This window comes from Mustelus asterias, chromosome 17 (assembly GCF_964213995.1).
Source record: "Mustelus asterias chromosome 17, sMusAst1.hap1.1, whole genome shotgun sequence".
NCBI lineage: Eukaryota > Metazoa > Chordata > Chondrichthyes > Carcharhiniformes > Triakidae > Mustelus > Mustelus asterias.
Genome location: NC_135817.1, coordinates 50,844,473 through 50,867,083, shown reverse-complemented (window position 1 = coordinate 50,867,083; position 22,611 = coordinate 50,844,473). Strand labels below are relative to the sequence as shown.

Sequence of the window (22,611 nt, the reverse complement as noted above, 5' to 3'; positions counted from 1 at the left end):
ACTCCACACAGACAGTGACCCAAGCCGGGAATTGAACCCGGATCCCTGGCACTGTGAGGCAGCAGCGCTAGCCACTGTGCCACCATGCTGCCCTCCTGCGATGTCTAGGTATATCCCCAGGATCCACAGCTGAGATTGAGGTGACCTGCTGTCTTCCATGCTCTGTTGCCTGAGATAGCCTTGGTGGGTGTCCCCTGGGTGGCAGTTGAATAGAGGTAAGTTTAAGAGTTATTTTATTCTGCCATGAAACTCTGTCGGATGAAACTGAGATTCTAGCTTCTGCACCCAATTTGAATTCAGTAGGATATCCTTTGACTTCAATGTTAGCACTCCAATGTTGGCATTTATTTTCCTTTATTTCTTCAAGGAAGATGATTTCTTGGTTGTAAGGGTCTTGATTTTATTGAATGGAGGTTCCTTTGAAAGATTTCTCCTTCTGTCTTGTCGACTCAAATTCCTGGAATGGCAGACCACTTTAAAGACCTAACCTGCCACACCCACAACACTGCACAATTCAGACAGGGCATTTTTTGCGCCTGTGAACCTTCTTCTCATCAAAGCAGGGACTTTGGAAAATGGTGGTTTGCATTTTTTCAGGGTGTTTCCCAGGCTGCTGCCTTGCTACACTTTCAGTTTAAAAATGCACAAGCTGAACAACTTCATCAGGCTGTTCTTGCAGGATTTTCCTTGCACCCTGTAGAAGACTATTCTGCCTTTGCTCTCCAGCCTGTCTGGCCAGTTATACAACTATGTGGAGATGCCAGCATTGGACTGGGGTCGGCACAGTAAGTAGTCTCACAACACTAAGTTAAAGTCCAACAGGTTTATTTGGTAGCACAAACTTTCGGAGCGCTGCTCCTTCATCAGATGAGTGAAGAGTTGGCTTCACAAACAGGGCATATATAGGCACAGACTCAATTTACAAGATAATGGTTGGAATGCGAGTTATACAACGCCACTTCACTTCACTTTCACTTAACCGCTTACTCCAATTCAGGGTTGCAGTATACAGTATTACTTAAAGTTAATTTTTACAAAGACTGTTGAAAGTTAGAGAAGTATTTTTTATCTTAAACGCTAATCTTTGATCAGGTCATCTTTTAATGTTCCGTACTCATAATTGTCAGTTAGATGGTACAATTTGTTGATGAATGAATCAATTCCTTCACACTGTTTTGACTGTGTCAAATAAATTTTGCCCTCTCTATCCCACTACTTCTATGGATACTGAAATATTAGTCAAAGGCCCCGATAACATCCTCATAGCATGCTATCTCTTCACACACCCCTGTTGGGCCAGGATGTCACCTGTGATGCTCCTGACAGCATATAACAATGTGTTAATATGGTGTTCAAATAAAAGCAAAATATTGCGGACCCTGGTGGGGCGGCACGATGGCACAGTGGTTAGCACTGCTGCCTCACAGCGCCAGGGACCTGGGTTCGATTTCCAGCTTGGGTCACTGCCTGTATGGAGTTTGCACATTCTCCCCATGTCTGTGTGGTTTCCTCCAGGTGCTCCGGTTTCCTCCCACAGTCCAAAAATGTGCAGGTTAGGTGCATTGGCTATGTTAAATTCTCCCTGAGTGTACCCGAACAGGTGCCAGAGTGTGGCGACTTGGGGATTTTCACAGTAACTTCACTGCAGTGTTAACTTGTGACTAATAAATAAACCTTTAATTTTAAAATGTGAAATAAAACCAGAAAATGCTAGATAAACTCATATGGACTTGAAATGTTAACTGTATTTCTCTCTCCACATGTGCTGCCAGACCTGCTGAGTTTAACCAGCATTTTCTCTTTTTATATTGGTGCTAATTTAGTTATTGTTATATTTACTTGCAAGTGTTGCAGTAGTGGGTGAAATATCTTTGCCAATTTTGCCATTTCTCAGCCTGTCTGTGGGCCATCTATTTTTTTGATTGATTCTGGGAGAGATGCAGTCAATAGCTATTTCTCATCCACGGTCAGGATTCCCTTTTCCTGCATTGCTTGTCTTGCTAGTTTCTGAGTTGACCCAGACAGACTCAAAACATTAACTCTGTTTTTCTTTCTCCACAAATGCTGCCCTACCTGCTGAGTATTTCCAGCATTTTCTATTTTTATACCTTTTACTGTAGATTTGTCTCAGGATTCCTTGATTTTACTCTCGAAGAGATCTTGCTGGAGCCAATGGTCTTTCACTCAAAACGCCTTTATTGACATCACTCAATACTTACACGGTTATCCTACATCAGGACTTAAGTGCTACTCCTCTCTAAGGTGCTTTTCGCCCTTCTTCTCTCAGTGACTGACATCACTATGACATAGCTCCTTACGTACATGCTCAGTAGCTATTATTAGAGTTAACACTTAAGACTGGAGAGTGTTTCATGATAAAACAAAGCCCAAATTTGAGGACAAACATCCCGAAGCCAAGGACTCTCAAAAAGCATCTAACCTAAAATTGAGTCAGATCATTTGGACATCACTGGGGACTGCCTAAAATAAGCAATAGATCCCTTACATATATAAATCAGGAGGCTATCAAATACTTACCTCTGACTCTCTTGCTGAAAATTACATAAGTAATTACATTCTTCTAGAAGGTTCAAGAACACTTCAAATACAGGAAATTCCAACTGATTTTTTGAAACTGCAGTGAGAATTATGGCCAGTTAAATCTGTTTTCGGTTCATTGAAAGGTTGGCCAGAATACCAGGAGAATTCCTTGCTGTACTTAAAGGCATATCATAGGATCTTTAACATCCATCTAAACATGGTAATGATAGCAGCAGGATTAACATCTCTTTTGAAGGACACACTGAAGCAATGCTTCATTGTACAAAGAGACCAGAATATCAAAATAAACATATTTGCATAAGTTTGGGAACTTTATTTAAAGTAAAGATTGTCAACTAACCAGCATCCATATGGACATCTTCTACTGTATCTGCAGCAGTAAAACTGCCAATCTCGATCCAGAACGGCCTCAAAGTACTGGCTTTGTACTCCTGCTACGATACCATTGTTTGAGCAAGTTTGATACCTGAAAATAATCAGGACAATTAAATGGTCATCATTTTCAAAGCATGCTTTAAGTAAGTGAATGCAGGTTATTTGAACATCAGTTAAAAGCACTTTTGTCACCATCATTTGCAGTTCCAACAATTTAATGACCTTAGGCTAGCAATCTCTACTGATGTGCACCCTTGATTGTAAAATTTAATTGTCCAGATTACACACAGGACAATAACATCACGTCCAAATAAAATTTCACAAGCTGTCTGAATTATCTGCATTGTAAAATCTATGAAAATGAACCAATATGCCCTTAATCTGATAGGATCACTCAGATCTAAACTGTAATTTTCTCAGTCTAATTAATGAGTACAGTTGTGTGTATGGGAATGTTTCTTGAGCCAATTAAAGCTCAAAACACTGTCCAAACACAATGAACATTGGAAAATCTGTGTGGATAATGTGCACACCTGGAAATGCCTGACCTTTTACTCATCTAAGTTCATAGAAGGAAATAGAGATTTTCTTTCACAAGCAGTTCATGCTTGACTAATTGAATTAAATTTTGAAAGGAAACCATACAGTGTATAAATAAAGGAAACACAATGGCTATTACCTTTATGAATTTTCAGAAACATTTGATAAGATGCAACGTAAGAGACTTGTTGAAAAATGCAGATACATGATAGGATTAAAGGAAGGCTATTAAAGGGATGGAAACTGTGCAGTGACCATTCATTAGAGTTACATCTAGAATGAGATGTTCATAGAAATCATAGAAACCCTACAGTGCAGAAGGAGGCCATTTGGCCCATCGTGTCTGCACCGACCACAATCCCACCCAGGCCCTACCCCCACATATTTACCCACTAATTCCTCTAACCTCCGCATCTCAGAACTCTAAAGGGCAATTTTTAACTTTGGCCAATCAACCTAACCCACACATCTTTGGACTGTGGGAGGAAACCGGAGCACCCGGAGGAAACCCACGCAGATACGAGGAGAATGTGCAAACTCCACACAGACAGTGACCCAAGCCAGGAATCGAACCCGGGACCCTGGAGCTGTGAAGCAGCAGTGCTAACCACTGTGCTACCGTGCCGTGCTGTAACAAGAAAAGCTTAAAATATTAGTAGGAACACAGGAAGTTAAAGGGGATCTCATAGACGCTGTGAAGGGTTTTAAGGTGCCGGATGATTGGAGGGTGGCTCATGTTGTTCCGTTGTTTAAAAAAGGTTCCAAAAGAAATCCGGGAAATTATTGGCCAGTAAGTTTGACGTCGGTGGTGGGCAAGTTATTGGAAGGTGTGATAAGGGATAGGATCTACAAATATTTGGATAGACAGGGACTTATTAGGGAGAGTCAACATGGCTTTGTGCGTGGTAGGTCATGTTTGACCAATCTATTGGAGTTTTTCGAGGAGGTTACCAGGAAAGTGGATGAAGGGAAGGCGGTGGATGTTGTCTACCTGGATTTCAGCAAGGCCTTTGACAAGGTCCCTCATGGGAGGTTAGTTAGGAAGGTTCAGTCGCTAGGTATACATGGGGAGGTAGTAAATTGGATAAGACACTGGCTGAATGGAAGAAGCCAGAGAGTGGTTGTGGAGGATTGCTTCTCTGAGTGGAGGCCTGTGACTAGTGGTGTGCCGCAGGGATCGGTGTTGGGTCCATCGTTGTTTGTCATCTATATCAATGATCTGGATGATAATGTGGTAAATTGGATCAGCAAGTTTGCTGATGATACAAAGATTGGAGGTGTAGTGGACAGTGAGGAAGGTTTTCAAAGCTTGCAGAGGGATTTGGACCAACTAGAAAAATGGGCTGAAAAATGGCAAATGGAATTTAACGCAGACAAGTGTGAGATATTGCACTTTGGAAGGACAAACCAAAGAAGAACGTACAGGGTAAATGGTAGGACTCTGAAGAGTGCAGTTGAACAGAGGGATCTGGGAATACAGGTACAGAATTCCCTAAAAGTGACGTCACAGGTGGATAGGGTCGTAAAGAGTGCCTTTGGTACATTGGCCTTTATAAATCGGAGTATCGAGTATAAAAGTTGGAGTGTTATGGTAAGGTTATATAAGGCATTGGTGAGGCCGAATTTGGAGTATTGTGTACAGTTTTGGTCACCTAGTTACAGGAAGGATGTAAATAAGATTGAAAGAGTGCAGAGAAGGTTCACAAGGATGTTGCCGGGACTTGAGAAGCTGAGTTACAGAGAGAGATTGAATAGGTTGGGACTTTATTCCCTGGAGCGTAGAAGATTGAGGGGAGATTTGATAGAGGTGTATAAGATTTTGATGGGTATAGATAGAGTGAATGCAAGCAGGCTTTTTCCACTGAGGCTAGTGGAGAAAAAAACCAGAGGGCATGGGTTAAGGGTGAAAGGAGAAAAGTTTAAAGGGAATATTAGGGGGGGCTTCTTCACGCAGAGAGTGGTGGGAGTGTGGAATGAGCTGCCGGATAAAGTGGTAAATGCGGGGTCACTTTTAACATTTAAGAAAAACTTGGACGGGTTCATGGATGAGAGGGGTGTGGAGGGATATGGTCCAAGTGCAGGTCAGTGGGACTAGGCATAAAATGGTTCGGCACAGACAAGAAGGGCCAAAAGGCCTGTTTCTGAGCTGTAATTTTCTATGGTTCTATGGTTCTAAGGGGGTAACCAGTGAAAAGCTGGACAGACTTTCTTGTGATTATTCCTGGCCCCTGGCATGTCGGAATCTCCTGGACACTGTGTGTGGAGGAGAATCAGGTGGGAAGGGTTGCATGCACGTAGTAAAACTTACCTGGTTTCCCATCCATTAATTTAAATGGGTAGAAAAAAATCAAGATGGTTCCATTGTTGTCAGGGTGAACACCTCATGTAATTTTCAGTTTAATATGCCTAGAAGAATCTTTCTGATTGTTTCTACTGGTTGATGAATTGGTAACAAAGCACATCCGCTAATGGTTATTATTACAATGAAGGGCACAGTTAGAAGAAATATACACAGGATGCACAATTTTTCAGATGATGGCTCAATTGACTGTTAAATCACAGTCGGGAAGCAATTGGTGGGCTCCACTTTTTTGCTGGGGGAGGGATGGGGAATGGATGGTGGCGCGGGGCGGGGGGGGGTGTGGGGTGGGGGGGGGGGGTGCAATGTCTATGGTGCCCTGTGAAATTCAACACATGAGTTCCTTTACTATCCACGAGTATTGAGACAGAAATTGGAACACGCTTAACAATGGGTATTTAATAAGCATTTGAAAAGCAAAAATAATGAAACAATGAAAGGGCAGAGAAATGGGATTTGAGGAACAAAAACTCTAGTTCACAAGCTAACACCTATCACAGACTTTATGGGTGGTACTTGTGGCCTCCCTGTGGCAAGTTTGATGGTGAAAGGGTATTTAATCAGGCTGAATGTTGGAAAGTAAATACCTCTCCACCTTCCTGCCTCAACTCCAATTAGGTCCGTGATGGGAAGGCCCATGGACAATCTTCCCATCCCTCCGCCAATTGAGGCAAAGCCCATATAAGGACCTCATCTCACCTCTGTTGGCATGGAACCAGTGGCAGCTATATTGTCACCACACAGGGAATACCACGTGGCCATATGCAACAAATCATGTAGGTCAATGCCTGGTATCCTGGCAGCAGTCAGGAGGTTTTGATTCTGTAGGACTCCACAGTACCATGTGGGCAGCATGGTGGCACAGTGGTTAGCACCGCTGCCTCACAGCACCAGGGACCTGGGTTCGATTCCTGGCTTGGGTCACTGTCTGTGTGGAGTTTGCACATTCTCCTCATGTCTGCATGGGTTTCCTTCGGGTGCTCCCACAGTCCGAAAGACGTGCTGGTTAGGTGCATTGACCCGAACAGGTGCCAGAGTGTGGCAACTATGGGAATTTCACAGTAACTTCATTGCAGTGTTAATGTTAGCCTTACTTGTGACCAATAAATAAACTTTAAAACTTTAACTTTACCTTTGAGTTACCATGACCAATTAGAGGATGGCTACTGGCCGACATGGGCGAACTGCTAATGCCCCAACTTGGATGTACCGCCCATGCACATGTGGACAGCACGTGTACAACAAAGCCATGGTGCCAAACAAGATTTGATCAAGGAGACAATTGAACATGTGTCAAAATTCATGATGGTCTGCTACATGCAACATAACTTTACCATCATGAAGACAAAGCCTTTACTATAGCAACAAGTTAAGGAGGAGGAAGAGAAAGGGAGGATGCAACCAACACTGCCCTTTTCAGGACTGTTTGTCCATGATTGACTTCTTTGAGACACCAGAGAAACCATTCCATTCCAAATGTATAGATTTCACAGAAACATCAACTAATTATCCTTGCACCTTCATTTAATCCCGTTCACTCAACAATTCCTCCTTTAACTTGTCTTACTTCTTGCAATTAAAAGGTTTGACTATGGGCCCCAGTTATGCCTGTCTTTTTGTGCAGTATGTGGAACATTCCTTTTTCCAGTCTTACTCAAGGCCCCTCCCATGACTGTGTTTCCAATACATTAATAACTGTATCATGCTCTGCTTCATGGTCTTGTCTGGTCCTGGAAAAAATTATCAATTTTTCTTCCAATTTCCACCCGTCTCACATTTACATCTCCGACACTTCCCTTCCCTTCCGTGATTTCTCGGTCTTCATTTCTGATGAAATACTATCTACCAATATTCATTACAAGCCCACCAACTCCCACAGCTTCTCACATCCCACTTTTTGTAAGGACTCCATCCCATTCTCCCAATTTCTCTGTCAGTGTTGCCTCAGTTCAGATGATGCCATCGTCCAAAACGACGCTTCTGACATGTTTTCATTTTTCCTGAACCGAGATTTCCCCCACAGTATGGTTGACAGTGCCCTCAACCTGTCTTACCCATCCCCCGCATCTCTGCCCTCACTCCTTCCCCTCTGAAGTCGGTAAAAATACCTCTGAGGCTAGTCTGAGTCAAAATACAGTAAGGCTTTATTCTCACAAGCTTGCAGGAGAACTTGACCCCTTGAAAGCGGAAGCCAAAGTTCTTCCTGAACACAGAAAAGTGGGGATATATATACATTATGGCTCCCAGCACCAGTCACGACACAAACACTGGTCTGGTCATGAATCAAACCCCAGACCAGTCCCGACTCAGAAATACAATTTACAACTGCTGGTCACGAAGCAAGCTTCCAGACCAACCACAAAAAATGCATTGATAGCTTCTTGACCAGAAACCAGTGTATCTGGCATCCTCAGCACATGAAGCGCAGGTCTTCTGTTTCCTGTTCTTCCCGCGGTTCCCCTTTGAAGTTCCGACGCTCTTCCAGTTGCCTCAGCGGGAGTTCCTCTTCAAACGGCTGTGTCGCACTTCACACCTTGTAATGCTCTCTTCCGTTTACATTTACCACGCAAGCCTCTAGAAAAGGTAAGACTTGCATGTCTGCAACCACATTCACATTTGCATTTGACTATTTATTGTTATAAGAATAAAAGTTAACTGGTATTAATGTCAGAAGCAGTACAAACAAGAATAACTTTATTCATGTCAAAAACAGTATAAACCTGAGGAGATTAGCCACAATGAAGGGTTATGCTTGTGATACATTCTAAGTACAAAGTTCAACCTTTTCGGTACAAAATACATTCACCCTTTAGGTACAAAATACATTGAGTACAAAAAACATTAACCCTTTCCCTTCTTCACCCTCCCTCCCAGAACCATAATAGGGTTCCCCTTGTTCTCACTTTTCACCCCACCAGTCTCTGCATTCAAAGAATCATTCTCTGCCATTGCCGGCAACTCCAGGAACATGCCACCAAGGTACACAGCTTCTCCCACCTCTCCTGTTAGCATTCCATTGGGACTGTTCCCTCCACCACACCTTAGTCCATTCCACCATCACCTCAACACTGCATCCCTTTCCCACAGCATCTTCCCATGCAATCACAGAAGGTGTAACACTTGTATCTTTGCCTCCACACTGTCTACGGCACAAATGCTCCTTTTAGGTGAGGCAATGATTTATTTTGCACCCCCTGCAATTTAGTGTACAGTATTCACTGCTCACACTGTGGTCTCCTCTACATTGGGGGGAACTAAACACAGACTGGTTGATTGCTTTGTGGAACAGCTCTGTCCGCAAGCATGACAGTAAGAAGTCTCTCAACACCAGGTCCAACAGGCCCTGTTGGACTTTAACCTGGTGTCGTGAGACTTCTAACTGAGCTTACCCCAGTCCAATGCTGGCATCTCCACATCATCGCCAGCATGACCCCAACCTTCCTGTCTCTTGCCGCATCAATTCACCACCTTCCTCTTGTCCACTTTTCCATCCTTGCCCTGCTGTAATGATCCAGTGAAGCCCAACACAAACTGGAGGATCAGCGCTTCACCTCCAGATTAGGCACTTTACTGACTTCTGAACTGAACATTGAGATAAAACAATTTCAGACCATGGACTCTCTCCTCCATTTCAATATTTTTTTCTTTTCCAAATCCCTTCCCCACAAGTCCATCTGTAACTTGTTTTGCTTTTCCAGGGTGCTGACCCTTGTTCGGCTATTAACACATCCTGCTACCGTAGCTTTATGTCAATATCAGCACCTGTTTTAATCCTTTACACTCCCATTAACACTCCCTTTGTCCTGTATCCATGAAATCTTTGGCAAACCTCTCATTGGCTTCCACCTATCCCTGACCTTCTATTCTGCTCTCCATGCCCCTCTCCAACTATATAACCATCACATTTCTACCCCTCTTCAGCTCTGAAGAAGAGTCATACAGACTTAACTTTGGGCCTGATTTTACCATTTTCACTCTAAGTGCTGAATCTGGGCGCAATTCAGATCCGACTTGGAAATCTGCTTTCGGGCGCCCCCATACGCACTTAGCCTGAAAAAAAAATCACGGGTCTGAATCGCGCTGTGGGCGGGGCTTAGTGCGCCGGAAACGATCGCAGCTCTGAACTGCGCATGCACAGTTAGAAAAATATTTGAAAAAGCGCGCCTGTGTCAGATCGCTCCCGGGCCGCAGAAAGCGGATAAAGCGGCCCGGGAGTGAAAAGCGGGAGCGATGGCCCCCACAGACTTCACCCCCACCCCTACAACTTCACTGTCCCCCTTATCCACCCACTCCCCCCCACTACCCAGACCGATCACGACCCCCTGCTCCCTTTACCCCTCGCCGATCGCCTGCGGAGTGGCAGTGTTCCCCCCTGCCCCCCCACCAGAGATCCCTCTTACCGGCCTCCCGCCTTCCCCCCCCCAAACCAGAGAACAATCTGGTCTCACCCCCTTCCCCCCAGAGGTACATCTGACCCGCCTCCTCCTACCTCCCCACCCCCAACCAGACAATGATCTGCCCTCCTCCCCCCCTCCCCCCAACCAGATAACGATCGGGCCTCCCTCCCCACCCCCCCTCACCAGAGAATGATCTGGCTCGCTTCCCCCCCCTCCCACCACCGATCTGTTCTGAAAGCCATTGGAAGCTCTGAACTTACCTCTTCAGCAACTGGAGCGCCCGAAACAGACTTTTATTTAGCATGTCCATTTTGGCCCGATTCCAGATTGGTGAACACGATGGTAAAGGGGGAAATGCTGATCAAGTTGGGCGGGCAGTTTATTAATTCAATTTAAATGCATGCAAGTGCATTTAAATCGCTGTTGCACCCATTTCGGGCACGAATCAGATCGTGGCCATTCCCGGGTCTCGGTAAAGTGGCCATCTGCACGGACGCAGGCGCGGATCGCGTTAATGGCCTCACGCCCAACTTTACCACGTTTCGGGCGTGACGCAATGGTAAAATCGAGCCCTTTGTTTCTCTCCACAGATGCTGTCAGACCTGCTGAGTCTTTCCAGCATTTTCAGTTTTCATTAGTGCCTTTATCTGGCCTAGTGCTCCTCTAGGGGGCAGCCCCAGTGATTGCAGCGTGGCTGGTGGATATTGCTGACTTTCAGTGGGGTAGATTGCTAATAGCTTTGAAAGATGAGTTCATGTAGCTCTGGGTCTGGAAGGTCTGGTTTTTGATTGCAGCAGCTGGGCATAGAAATCATAGAAGTCATAGAAACCCTACAGTGCAGAAGGAGGCCATTCGGCCCATCGAGTCTGCACCGACTACAATCCCACCCAGGCCCTACCCCCATATCCCTACATATTTACCCGCTAATCCCTCTAACCTACACATCTCAGGACACTAAGGGGCAATTTTAGCATGGCCAATCAACCTAACCCGCACATCTTTGGACTGGGCATGAGTGACATGAGCCTAGACTGGCTGACAAAAAGACAATCGCAAAGACACTGGTGGAGTGATAGTATTGGGAGAACAAATGCTGTCTCCCTGAGAGAGGACAGCAGGTTTATGCTCCAAGGAGCCGATGTTCCGTTTGTGCCATGCAGCAACCCAATGGTCTCCATGCAGACTGCATATAACTCAGCCCCTTTCAATCACCATGTACATGCAGGGGGGAAAAAACAATAAGGATCCACTAACTTAAAGAAATCACCCACACGCTCAAAAGAAAAATTACAGGGAATATTGCAGGGAAAGATAGTCACATCCCATTGTGCCACCTCAACAGTTATAGTAGTACATAGTAGTGCTTTGGAGGTCAGATTGCTGGACTGCTGAGACATCCTTTTGGTATCACGGCTATGATGACAGCAGCCTGACTTCAAGTGGCAGCTAGCTGAGCTTGCATCAGAGCAGCCTGAGCTTCCACTGCAACCTCTGGTGACTTCTGTTCGCACTGCAATAGAAACTGAGACATTGGCTATTGGACACTGCATCATGTTTGGGTCTGTAAGTGTCTTAACGGAGTGACCAACCGCTCCATGCTAGAAAGGATGAACTTCAAGCCCTGCACAGAGCTCTGTGCCAAGTTTGCGCTGACCTCCATCCGTGTTCCTTTACAGTGACTGCAGGTTTTCTAGTTGACCTTCCAATGAACCAAACATTTCATTGTGTACAATCTCCAGCTTTCTTGGGTAGGTCACCCAGTTAAAATCATAATCTGAGTCCTCTGCAGCAGAACAAATGTGTGACCTTACCCTCAGCAAGTTGGCACTTGTGTTACCTCTACCCCTATCCAGCTGCATCCCTCTCACAACAGGCCTGAGATGCAGTTCTCATCTCTAAGTTATCCTTTATGTGCAATGCAATGTAAGTTTAAAGTTTATTTATTAGCGTCACAAGGAGGCTTACATTAACGCTGCAATGAAGTTCCTGTGAAAATGCCCGAGTCATCACACTCCAATGCCTGTTTGGGTACGCGGAGGGAGAATTTAGAATGGCCAATGTACCTAGCCAACACATCTTTCAGACTGTGGGAGGAAACCAGAGCACCTGGAAGAAACCCACGCAGACACGGGGAGAACGTGTAGACTCCACACAAACAGTGACCCAAGCCGGGAATCGAACTCAGGTCCCTGCCACTGTGAGGCAGTGCTAACCACTGTGCCACCATGCCACCCAAATCTGAGCTGATGGTTGTCAGAGAAATGAGTAACATTGTTTTTTCTTCATTATTGTCTTCCTGCACTTCTACAATCAACTGGCCAGGCTGTTGTTCTTGATTATCTGAAAGGAGAAAGACACAATGGTTGGATTGTGATGCATGCGGGGAGGGCGGGGAGGGGGCGCAGAGATAAAGAAGTGCATGCTTACATCCAGCTTGTAAATCGTGGTGGAATAGCTGGCATTGTAGGAGTTATGGATGTGAGTGTGAGGCTTGCAGCAGTGCTGAATGTGTGAGGGTAAATTGAAGCTATGAATGTGAAGTGTGAGTTGTGGTTGACAGAGATTGTTGGGATGTGAGTGATGTGGGTGCAGTGCATTGAGCAGTTTGCGAAGCTAGTGCTACAGTTGGTGGGATATTGCATTCAGAAATACATTCACCGAGCTTTACCACTTGTGATGTTATTGAACTTTTTCTGGCAGTGTATCCAGGTCTTCTAGCTTGGCTCATGGCATTGACCACCATGCCAACTATTCTCACTATCTTCATAAAGTTTGTCTGCAGGAACTCCTGGTCCTCTGTGGGTAAATGGCATCTCTCCTCCTCTCTATCACTTAAACCAAGGCCTCCAGTGCAGCAATGGAAAATCTCAGAGCTTGCTCTTTGCCAAGTTTTTTCAGTTCACCCCACCTGCTCCTGCCAGAATGCACCTCTCCTTTAATAGTGTAGGCTAGCATGCCATCTACGTCAGAAGCAATAGGCACAGGTTAATCACACATCAAATTCCCAATGTCCATTTTCAGGGATGATTGCAGTTTGCAGTGTATATGTGAAATAATATGTATGAAGTTATGTCTTGTTCAAACACCGGTCCATTTTCCACTGCCAAATGTCTGATTTACCTCACTTTGTTCGGTAGCCAGCAGCTGTTACCTCAGTTTGAAGGACAGTAAGAAAGATGGCATGTGAGGTTTCTTGTTGTAAGTCCATAACAATGCTCCATTAACGCTGTGTTTATATTGCAGCACTGTTTCCACTGGCTGCAGGTGTATGTCAGTTTTAGAGGTCACACATTGCGACATTTTATGATGATGCTTCGATAGAGTACTTTATTTCTCAAGCCATCATATTTTCCCATTCCTAGAAATTTACTCTGAAAACCCTGGAAAAATTCTATAAACTCCTGTGGAAAGCTGGATATTTAAATTATTGGAATGTCACTGTTCTACACCCATCCCTCCTCAGCCTCACTGAAAATAAATGGTTTGATCTTATTCATCTTCCCTGCTCACATCGGTGCACACTACTGAAAATATCATGGTGTGGCAGGCAGCAGGCTGTCACATGCATACCCTACTACCCTGCTCATGCGCCTAAGCACAAAGCTTGTTTAAGTCAATTATTATTCTTCATTACAAATTTGAACAGAACTATCTGATTCAGTGATAGTCAAACTATGTTCCATTTAAAAGAACATCGATCCAGCTAAAGATACTTGTAGTGGTACATCTGTTAAATATGTCTAACATTTTCAATTTTTGCGGTGCTTTCTTTATGATACTTTCTTCCCGTTCTTGTCACTCACGTGTCTATTGCACTTTTGTTTGGAGTGCAATGTTCCAGTGAAGCCCAATGCAAACTGGAGGAACAGCATCTCATCTTCTGATGAGTCATGTTACAACCTTCTGAACTTAACACTGAGTTCAACAACTTCAGATTGTGAACTCTCTTCTCCACCTCCACCCTATTTTTTGTTCATCAATTTATTTTCATTTCTTCTAATGATTCATCTCTCAATCCCCTTTTTTATCCTGCTTTCCTTCTTTTTTTAACTTACCACACTTCCTCCCCTACCCCACTAGGGCCATCTGTTACCTGTTCCAAGTTGTCCTTTGATACACGTTTATTCTGCCATTAACACATTCTGATCTCTTAATGGGTTGCTATCAATACCCTTCTTAGCCATGATCACCACCATTTGCATTCCCTTTGTCTTTTTGTCCATGACATTTTTGCCAATTTCACCCTAGCCTCCACCTAGCACTGGCCCTCTATCCAGCCCCACACCTGGTCCACACCACCACCCACTACAAATCATCCTATTTCCAGTTCTCTTTAGCTCTGCCAAAGAGTCATCCAGACTCTGTTCTCTCTCTCTCTGTCAGACCCGCTGAGACTCCAGCATTTTTGTTTTTGTTTCAGATTCCAGCATCCACAGTAATTTGCTTTTATCTTAGTGTTCAGAGATAGTCATGTTGACAATCAACATCACAAGAGAGGCCACAGAAAATGGTGAAATAGAAGTGATGGCCATGAATGTGGGGAGGGGAGTTTATATGAGGGAACAGGCATAGGAAAAATTTGACTCTCCACTTCTTTTACCTTTTCTCTTCACTTTTAATGTAATTATATTATCATACAATTCAAAAAACTTCTTGATTTCTTTTCCATCACTGAATTTTCACTATTTTTATTATTCTAACTTAATGTAACTTTCATCCAATTAGCTATGTTCCTTCTATTCTAAGTTTAGGATATTGGTATGTAGATAGGCTGGAAAATTGGGCGGGGATCCTGGATTCAGGATTCAATCCTGGACCGGGGAGCGGCGCGGGCTTGGAGGGCCGAAGGGCCTGTTCCTGTGCTGTATTGTTCTTTGTTCTTTGTTTGTTCTTTAATTTTTTGTGTGCTTCATGCCATTTTTGCAAGCCATTTTGGAGGTGAAAATACTGTCTTTTTTTGATATTCATTCGCAAGGTGTGGGCATCACTGGCTTGGCCAGGATGTGTTGCCCATCCCTAATTGCCCTTGAGAAGGTGCTGGTGAGCTGCTTTCTTGGACTGATGCTGTAGGAACACGAGTAGTGCTGTTAAGAAGGCAGTTTCAGGATTTTGACCCATTAGCCATATAGTTCCAAGTCAGGATGGGTGTGACATGGAGGGTAACCTGAAGGTGCTGGTCTTCCTATGTATCTGCTGCCTTTGTCCTAGGTGGTAAATGGAATGCTGGATGCTGGAATCCTAGGTGAAGAAGGAGCTTAAGGCTCCGAAAGCTTGTGTGGCTTTTGCTACCAAATAAACCTGTTGGACTTTAACCTGGTGTTGTTAAACTTCTTACTAGGTGGTAAAGGTCAGGGGTTTGGAATGTACTGTTGAAGGAGCCTTGGGAGTTGCTGCTATGCATCTTGAAGGCATCACATATTGATTCCACTGTATGTTGGTGATGGAGGGAGTGTATATCAAAAGTGGTGAATGGGGTGTCAATCAAGCGGGCTGCTTTGTTCTTCTGTTGAGCTTCTTGAGTGTTGTTGGAGCTGCAGCCACCCATCCATCACACTCCTGACTTGTGTCTTGTAACACAAGTCTTCAGTACTATTACCAGAATGTTGTCTGGGCTCTTTGCCTTCGCAGAATCCAGTGCCTTCAGCCATTTCATTGAAAACACATGGCGTGAATTGAATTGGTTGAATACTGGCATCAGTGATGATGGTGACCTCAGTAGGAAGCTGAAATGGATCATCCACTCAGCATTACTGCCTGAAGATGGCTGCAAATACTTCAGTCTTGTTTGTTGGGCTCCTCCATCATTGGAGGATGGAAATATTTATGGAACCTCCTCCTTCAGTGAGTTGTTGAATTATCCACCACCATTCACAACTGAATGTGGCAGGACTGCAGAGTTTAGATCTGATTCATTGGTTATGAGATCACTTAGCTCTGTCTATTACGTGCCACTTTGGTTGTTTGGCATGCAAGTAACCTTCTGTTGTAGCTTCACCGGGCTGACATCTCATTTTGAGGTATGCCTGGAGCTGGTCCTGGTGTGTCCTCCGTGCAGAGTTGATCCCCTGAATAATGGATTTGATTGAATAGATTTCTAATGGATAACTAATGGATTCAACTCCTATTGGCTAAAATCCATCTCCATATGGGTATTTTATGAAGCAAATAAAATGACACAAATATAAAGTTTTGTCTGGACATAAACATTACCAAGGCAACGGTTGCCATGTCAAACCAGGAAAGATGCAGTGGAAAAGTCTATCTCATCTGTGACCAGGAACCCAATAGTTAAAAAAAAGAACATAATGCAAAACAGATTCTTAACTTTACTGCCAATTTCTCATTTTTTACCAGTTTGAATTCCACAGCTTATGCAATCCAATTTGAAATGTTTTGCAGGAAATACATGAAACAAGGATCACAAAAACTTGTCTCTTTCTAACTGATTTGTTAACTGATTGCCGCACAAGGCATTGACATTTCCAGGAGCAGTTTTGTACAGAATTTAATTACAGGAATGTTTACAATAATGTTCTTGTGAGAAATGGCATTTAAAGTGAAAATAACATATGCGTGGTGTTTCACATTGCTATCATTAGCAATGACATTAGATGCCCACTGGCATTCATCAACTATCGAACCTTATTGTTTTTGAGGTAGGTTCTAAGTGCCTGATTGTATCCTATGAGCACTTTCCATATCTGCAGCAACTGGTAAAGTGATTCACTTCTGCTGTGGAATAGATTCCCCAAAGTGATAAGTAATTGTTCTGTCAAGCAAGTGAAACGATTGTACTTTGAGAAAGCACTATACGGTATGGATTTTAATACTGATTCCATGGGAGCAGTACTGCTCACAGTACCAATTGTGATGGCTAAGCTCTATATTTATTTGTAAGCAAGGATGAAAACTTTGAGTTGTGACACATGGAACCAGAGGAACTAGGAAAGGGGATGCTGATATGAGTGTGACATTTATTGCAGATGAAAACACAGGTTTTAGCGTTTTGACAAAGTGGAAGCCTGAGGGGTTTTGTGTGTGGAAATTGCATGTTGGAGAATCCAAGCCTTTAAATGATAAAGGCACAAAGTGGAGTTTCAGTGCAGAATGGAAGATATAGGATAAGGCAATAAGGGAAACATAGCAATAAATTAGATTGTGGAGCAAAGTGGATGTAGACTTAGTATCAAACAGAATACAGAGCTCACTTTGCACTTCTTAATTCAGTTTGAGTTAGCAATTGAAGGCTGATGGAAATCATAGAAATCTTAGAAACCCTACAGTGCAGAAGGAGGCCATTCAGCCCATCGAGTCTGCACCGACCACAATCCCACCCAGGCCCTACGCCCATATCCCTACATATTTACCCGCTAATCCCTCTAACCTACACATCTCAGGACACTAAGGGGCAATTTTAGCATGGCCAATCAACCTAACCCGCACATCTTTGGACTGTGGGAGGAAACCAGAGCACCCGGAGGAAACCCACGCAGACACGAGGAGAATGTGCAAACTCCACACAGACAGTGACCCAAGCCGGGAATCGAACCCAGGTCCCTGGAGCTGTGAAGCAGCAGTGCTAACCACTGTGCTACCGTGCCGCCCATACTGTGCTACCGTGCCGCCTGTGGAGTTAAGACCAAAAACATGGAGATGGATGGCCCCAGTTGGGTAGTGTAGACCTCAACTGGAATTCATCTTCACTCATTCAGGTTGTGGCCTTGATATCACATAGGGAAATTGAGACTGTGGCAACCATCTTTGTCTGGATGAAAGAGGTAGAGATGTGTACCTGGGCATATTGATCACAAATCACAAGATGACCAGACTTCCAGATGTTACTAATTACTTTAACATTTACAATATTACATTTGTATAGGAGGTTGTTGCAAACATTGGTGTATCAATGCATGGCATAATGAACAGCATTATCCACTCTGTGAGTTTGTCTAGTCAGGCTGCCAAGGTAAACAAACATGCTTCACTACAGGGAAGCTGGGGTGCTCTCATCTATCTTCTTGTCATAAGAAGTCTGAAGAAAAGTCACCTGCCCTCACTCAGTGACTGAATGATGCCAAATTTGGGGAGAACATTGTGGGTGGGGTGGGGTTTGGTGGAGGAAAAGAAGATAATTTATCATTGTAACATGGATAGTCTGGATTTTGACTATATTAAAAGTTATTATATCCTACATAGGCTGAGAACTAATGGGCCGAGATTTTACATTTGCAAATTGGGACTGCTCCTGTCCTGCACACATGTGAAACCCAGTGTGATGACGTTGGGTCCTGAACCTGACATTAACATACTGGTTGCCCAAAATCGGCATGTTAAAACAAAATCATTAATGAGTAATTGAGCTTGTTAACAAGTTAATTGATCCAGATATTACACTGCCCACATCACAATGTAGTTGCCGTGGGCAGGTGGGTGAGAGTGGGAAGTTTGCCTTTGCGTCATCTGAGGTGAAAAAGTCGGAAGGGGGAGGTGGTTTGTGTATGGTGTGTGGGGAGCGTTGTTGGTGTGGGGGGGAGATTGCATGCTCTGGCCAGGTGTCCTGCATGCATCAGGGGAATGAGCCCCAAAATTATACCCCTACTTTGTGCCTCCCAGCCAGTTCTCCAGAGCCCACTTATCTCCCCACCCCCCTTGCCATCCCCACCCACCCTAGAGTGCCTCATCCCTTACTGCCCAAATATCCGGGGCTTACTTGAGCCTGGGATCCATTGCTGTGTCCACGTTGACGAGCAACTCGCAAGGGCAAGATTTCCTCCCATTGAGGAACAGAAACCTCACTCTCTGCTTGTTTAGGCCATCCCTACCCCTCCCCCTCTTCCTTCCCCCCTCCCCCCTTCCCTCCCTCTCCTCCTCTCCCCTCTCTCCTCCCCTCCCCCCAGTGTATTATCGTTGCAGGGTGGCCTTTTTAAAGTTGGTCAGTTTACGATATGCCCCAATCACCTCCTCCAGAAAATCCAGCCCATGAAAAATATAACCCTGTGTTTTCAGACCACTTAATCCAGGCACTGATTAAACCACAGTTTCAGTTCATTGCCTCTTGTCAATTATCATCTTAAAATATGGGTAAATTAATAAAACCAACAATACTTTGAAATATTAAAATACACAAAATTAATTGTATTTATTCTCTAATTGACTACATTTGTGCTATTAATTCAGTGGTCTCATGCATCAGTGTTAAACCTATATTATCATGCAGAATGTCAATAGCACTAATTAAAGGGAAGAAGTTCACTGGCCCGCATGAGGATAAGATCACGGTGGGGGATAGAGTAAAATTGGTGGGAGCTGTGCTGGATTGTACTGGATTGTGTCACTTTACTGATGGCAGGAGCAGTTTTGGATATGCTTATCTCCATAAGGAGCTGGAAGCAAATTCAAATATTCTATTAAGGGTCATTTTACCAGACCATCAGCATTTTGCTCACAATGGTGAGGTCTCCAACTGAACGCAGGCAGTCTCCCAGCAGCATCATGGTGGAGGTAATATTTTATTCAAAGGCGGCGGTGTGTGTGTGTGTGGGGGGGGGGGCAGAGAAGGCAGCCCTGGGGCCCCAACGGTTACATCAGAGAGACTTCCCCTCTAGTAGTATTTTTATGCTTTTAAACATTTTCTTTGGCCAAACTGGTGTCAGCTACAGGACCCATGCCTGCTTCAGCCCATAGCCATGATGTGGAGATGCCATTGTTGGACTGGGGTAAGCACAGTAAGAAGTGTCACAATGCCAGGTTAAAGTCCAACAGGTTTATTTGGTAGTACAAGCCACAAGTTTTCAGAGCGTTGCTCCTTCATTAGGTGAGTGGGAGTTGTGTTCATAAACAGGGCATATAAAGACATAAACTCAATTTACAAGATAATGGTTGGAATGCGAGTCTTTACAGGTAATCAAGTCTTAAAGGTACAGACAATGTGAGTGGAGGCCATCCCCACACCCCCACTACTTGCCTTCAAACAACTGCACAAGCTCAAACAGACCATTGTTCGCAGCAAACTACCCAGCCTTCAGGAGAACAGTGCCCACGACACTACACAACCCTGCCACAGCAACCTCTGCAAGAGGTGCCGGATCATCGACACGGATGCCATCATCTCATGTGAGAACACCATCCGCCAGGTATACGGTACATATTCTTGCAACTTGGCTAACGTTGTTTACCTGATACGCTGCAGGAAAGGATGTCCCGAGGCATGGTACACTGGGGAGACCATGCAGACGCTACTACAACAGATGAATGAACACCGCTCGACAATCACCAGGCAAGAGTGTTCTCTCCCTGCTGGGGAACACTTCAGCAGTCACGGGCATTCAGCCTCTGATCTTCGGGTAAGCATTCTCCAACATGGCCTTCATGACACACGACAACGCAGAGTCGCTGAGCAGAAACTGATAGCCAAGTTCCGCACACATGAGGACGGCCTCAACCGGGATCTGGGTTCATGTCACACTATCTGTAACCCCCACGACTTGCCTGGGCTTGCAAAATCTCACTAACTGTCCTGGCTGAAGACAATACACATCTCTTTAACCTGTACTTAACCCTCTCTCCACTCACATTGTCTGTATCTTTCAGACTTGATTACCTGTAAAGACTCGCATTCCAACCATTATCTTGCAAATTGAGTTTGTGTCTTTATATGCCCTGTTTGTGAACACAACTCCCACTCACATGATAAAGGAGCAGTGCTCCGAAAGCTAGTGGCTTGTGCTACCAAATAAACCTGTTGGACTTTAACCTGGTGTTGTGAGACTTCTTACTGTGCTCACCCCATAGCTCGATTCCTGGTGAGGCTGCTGAGCTGCCGACCTGTTCAGACAGCTAGGTCTAGGGGTCCTGCACAGGACAGCTATCATGGCAGCAGTTTATTCATGAGCTCCTGTGAATTATTTTCTTTCCCTGTAATTCTGCTCTGTCTCTCTTTCTGAATCTCCTTCCATGTTTCTGAGGATCTTTCTCACTCTTTCTGCTACCCGTCCTTAAATGTTTCTGAGCACAAAATTTTTTTTTTTCTCTCCCTTCTTGGCTTTCCACCTTATTCAGCCAGAAAAACTCACATAAAGAATGATGGCCCAATACACAATAAGAAACTCTCATGGTGCTGAATCTCAATATCCATCTGTGTCCCTTCAGTGTACAAGTCACTTAGGCTGAAAGTGTTAAACAAATCTATTTGGTTTCGCGCATGACCAACAGCCACTTGGGGTTGGTACCAGAGGGTTCCTAGCACATGTGAAACTCCACTGCAGAGTAAGTCGCAATCCGAAAAAAGGAACAGCAGAGAAGCAAACTGGAGGAGAAAGAAAAGGAAAAGTACACCAGTACTTTTGTATACGCAGACTGCATTTTACTCTAGTTAACATTTAAGCCATTAAAAGCATCCATAAAAGTTGGAACTGCTCATTAAAAATGAAAATTTCTTAAGTGTTGAGGTCAGAAAGGACAAATGTACTTCAAACTTTCCAGTATTGGCAGAATTCCATGTGTTATGTAAGCCACACTCATTTCAGTTGCATAACCCTGGATCTCAGAACAGGAAGAAACATGCCAGTACCTGTGAGACCCTTGCATAAAAATCTGATTCGCATGGCTATCCGATCTTTTCAAGAGTATTTAATCCCAGGAAGTTAAGTGCTGACATGCTACCTGCTTCTAATTTGAAGTTCATCAGTTCCATTCAGCAGAATAACTGACCTGGGTTCCACAACAGTCTGAGAACTTTTTGGTTATTTTAATGAATTAAGAAATTAATAAACATAACTGCAAAAACCAGACAAAGGTCATGTAGTTGAAAGCAAAACACTAACAAGCGTGCCCCTGTGACCTACCATTCAAGTCCTGCTTGGTTAATTTCTTCCCACCAACATTCTGTCGCTTGTCCCATCCCCTCGGACGTTGGCATGCATTCGAAACTCCAAAGTCTGTCAGAGCCTTCCGATTTCTCATAGTAACTTTGTATCCCTACCAAAGCTTGCCCTGGTGGACACTGGAAGTTGAAGCCTTGCCTATAAAGATTGACCCAATATACCTCAGGTGGATAATTCTGACCATATACTACAATGATCAGGGCTATAAGCAAGTAAGCACATTTGAGGTGCATTTCTGCAGTCTGGGTGAGCTGTGTTGTGTTCACTATTTTATATGGGATGTAACATTTGGCAAACAGATGTTTCCAAGCCTGATTCCAAAAGTGCTTATGATCTGACGTGAAAGAATGCAATATGCTTTAAATCTAATACCCAGATTGTGAAACTGATAATATTTTTCTTAAGGTGGACTTTTAAGGAAATTTTCATTTTCTGTAACAAATACAAAATATATTCTAGAAAAAGATTTGCAAATTGAGCTGCAATAAAACATATT

General features: G+C 44.1%; 1 protein-coding gene across 2 annotated transcripts in view; it reads right to left on the bottom strand.

Annotated features, from left to right (window-relative positions):
- The window catches only part of dpt (dermatopontin), a 37,289-nt gene extending 14,934 nt beyond the window's left edge, over nt 1-22,355 (bottom strand). For both annotated transcript variants that reach the window (XM_078232639.1, XM_078232640.1), the window contains exons 1-2: nt 22,077-22,355; nt 2,903-3,028 (exon numbers count right to left, since the gene is read on the bottom strand). In XM_078232639.1, the coding sequence (XP_078088765.1) occupies nt 2,903-3,028; nt 22,077-22,348 (398 nt within the window). In that variant the 5' untranslated portion in view covers nt 22,349-22,355. The remainder of the gene's footprint in view (nt 1-2,902; nt 3,029-22,076) is intronic.
- Nucleotides 22,356-22,611: the final 256 nt, after the last annotated feature.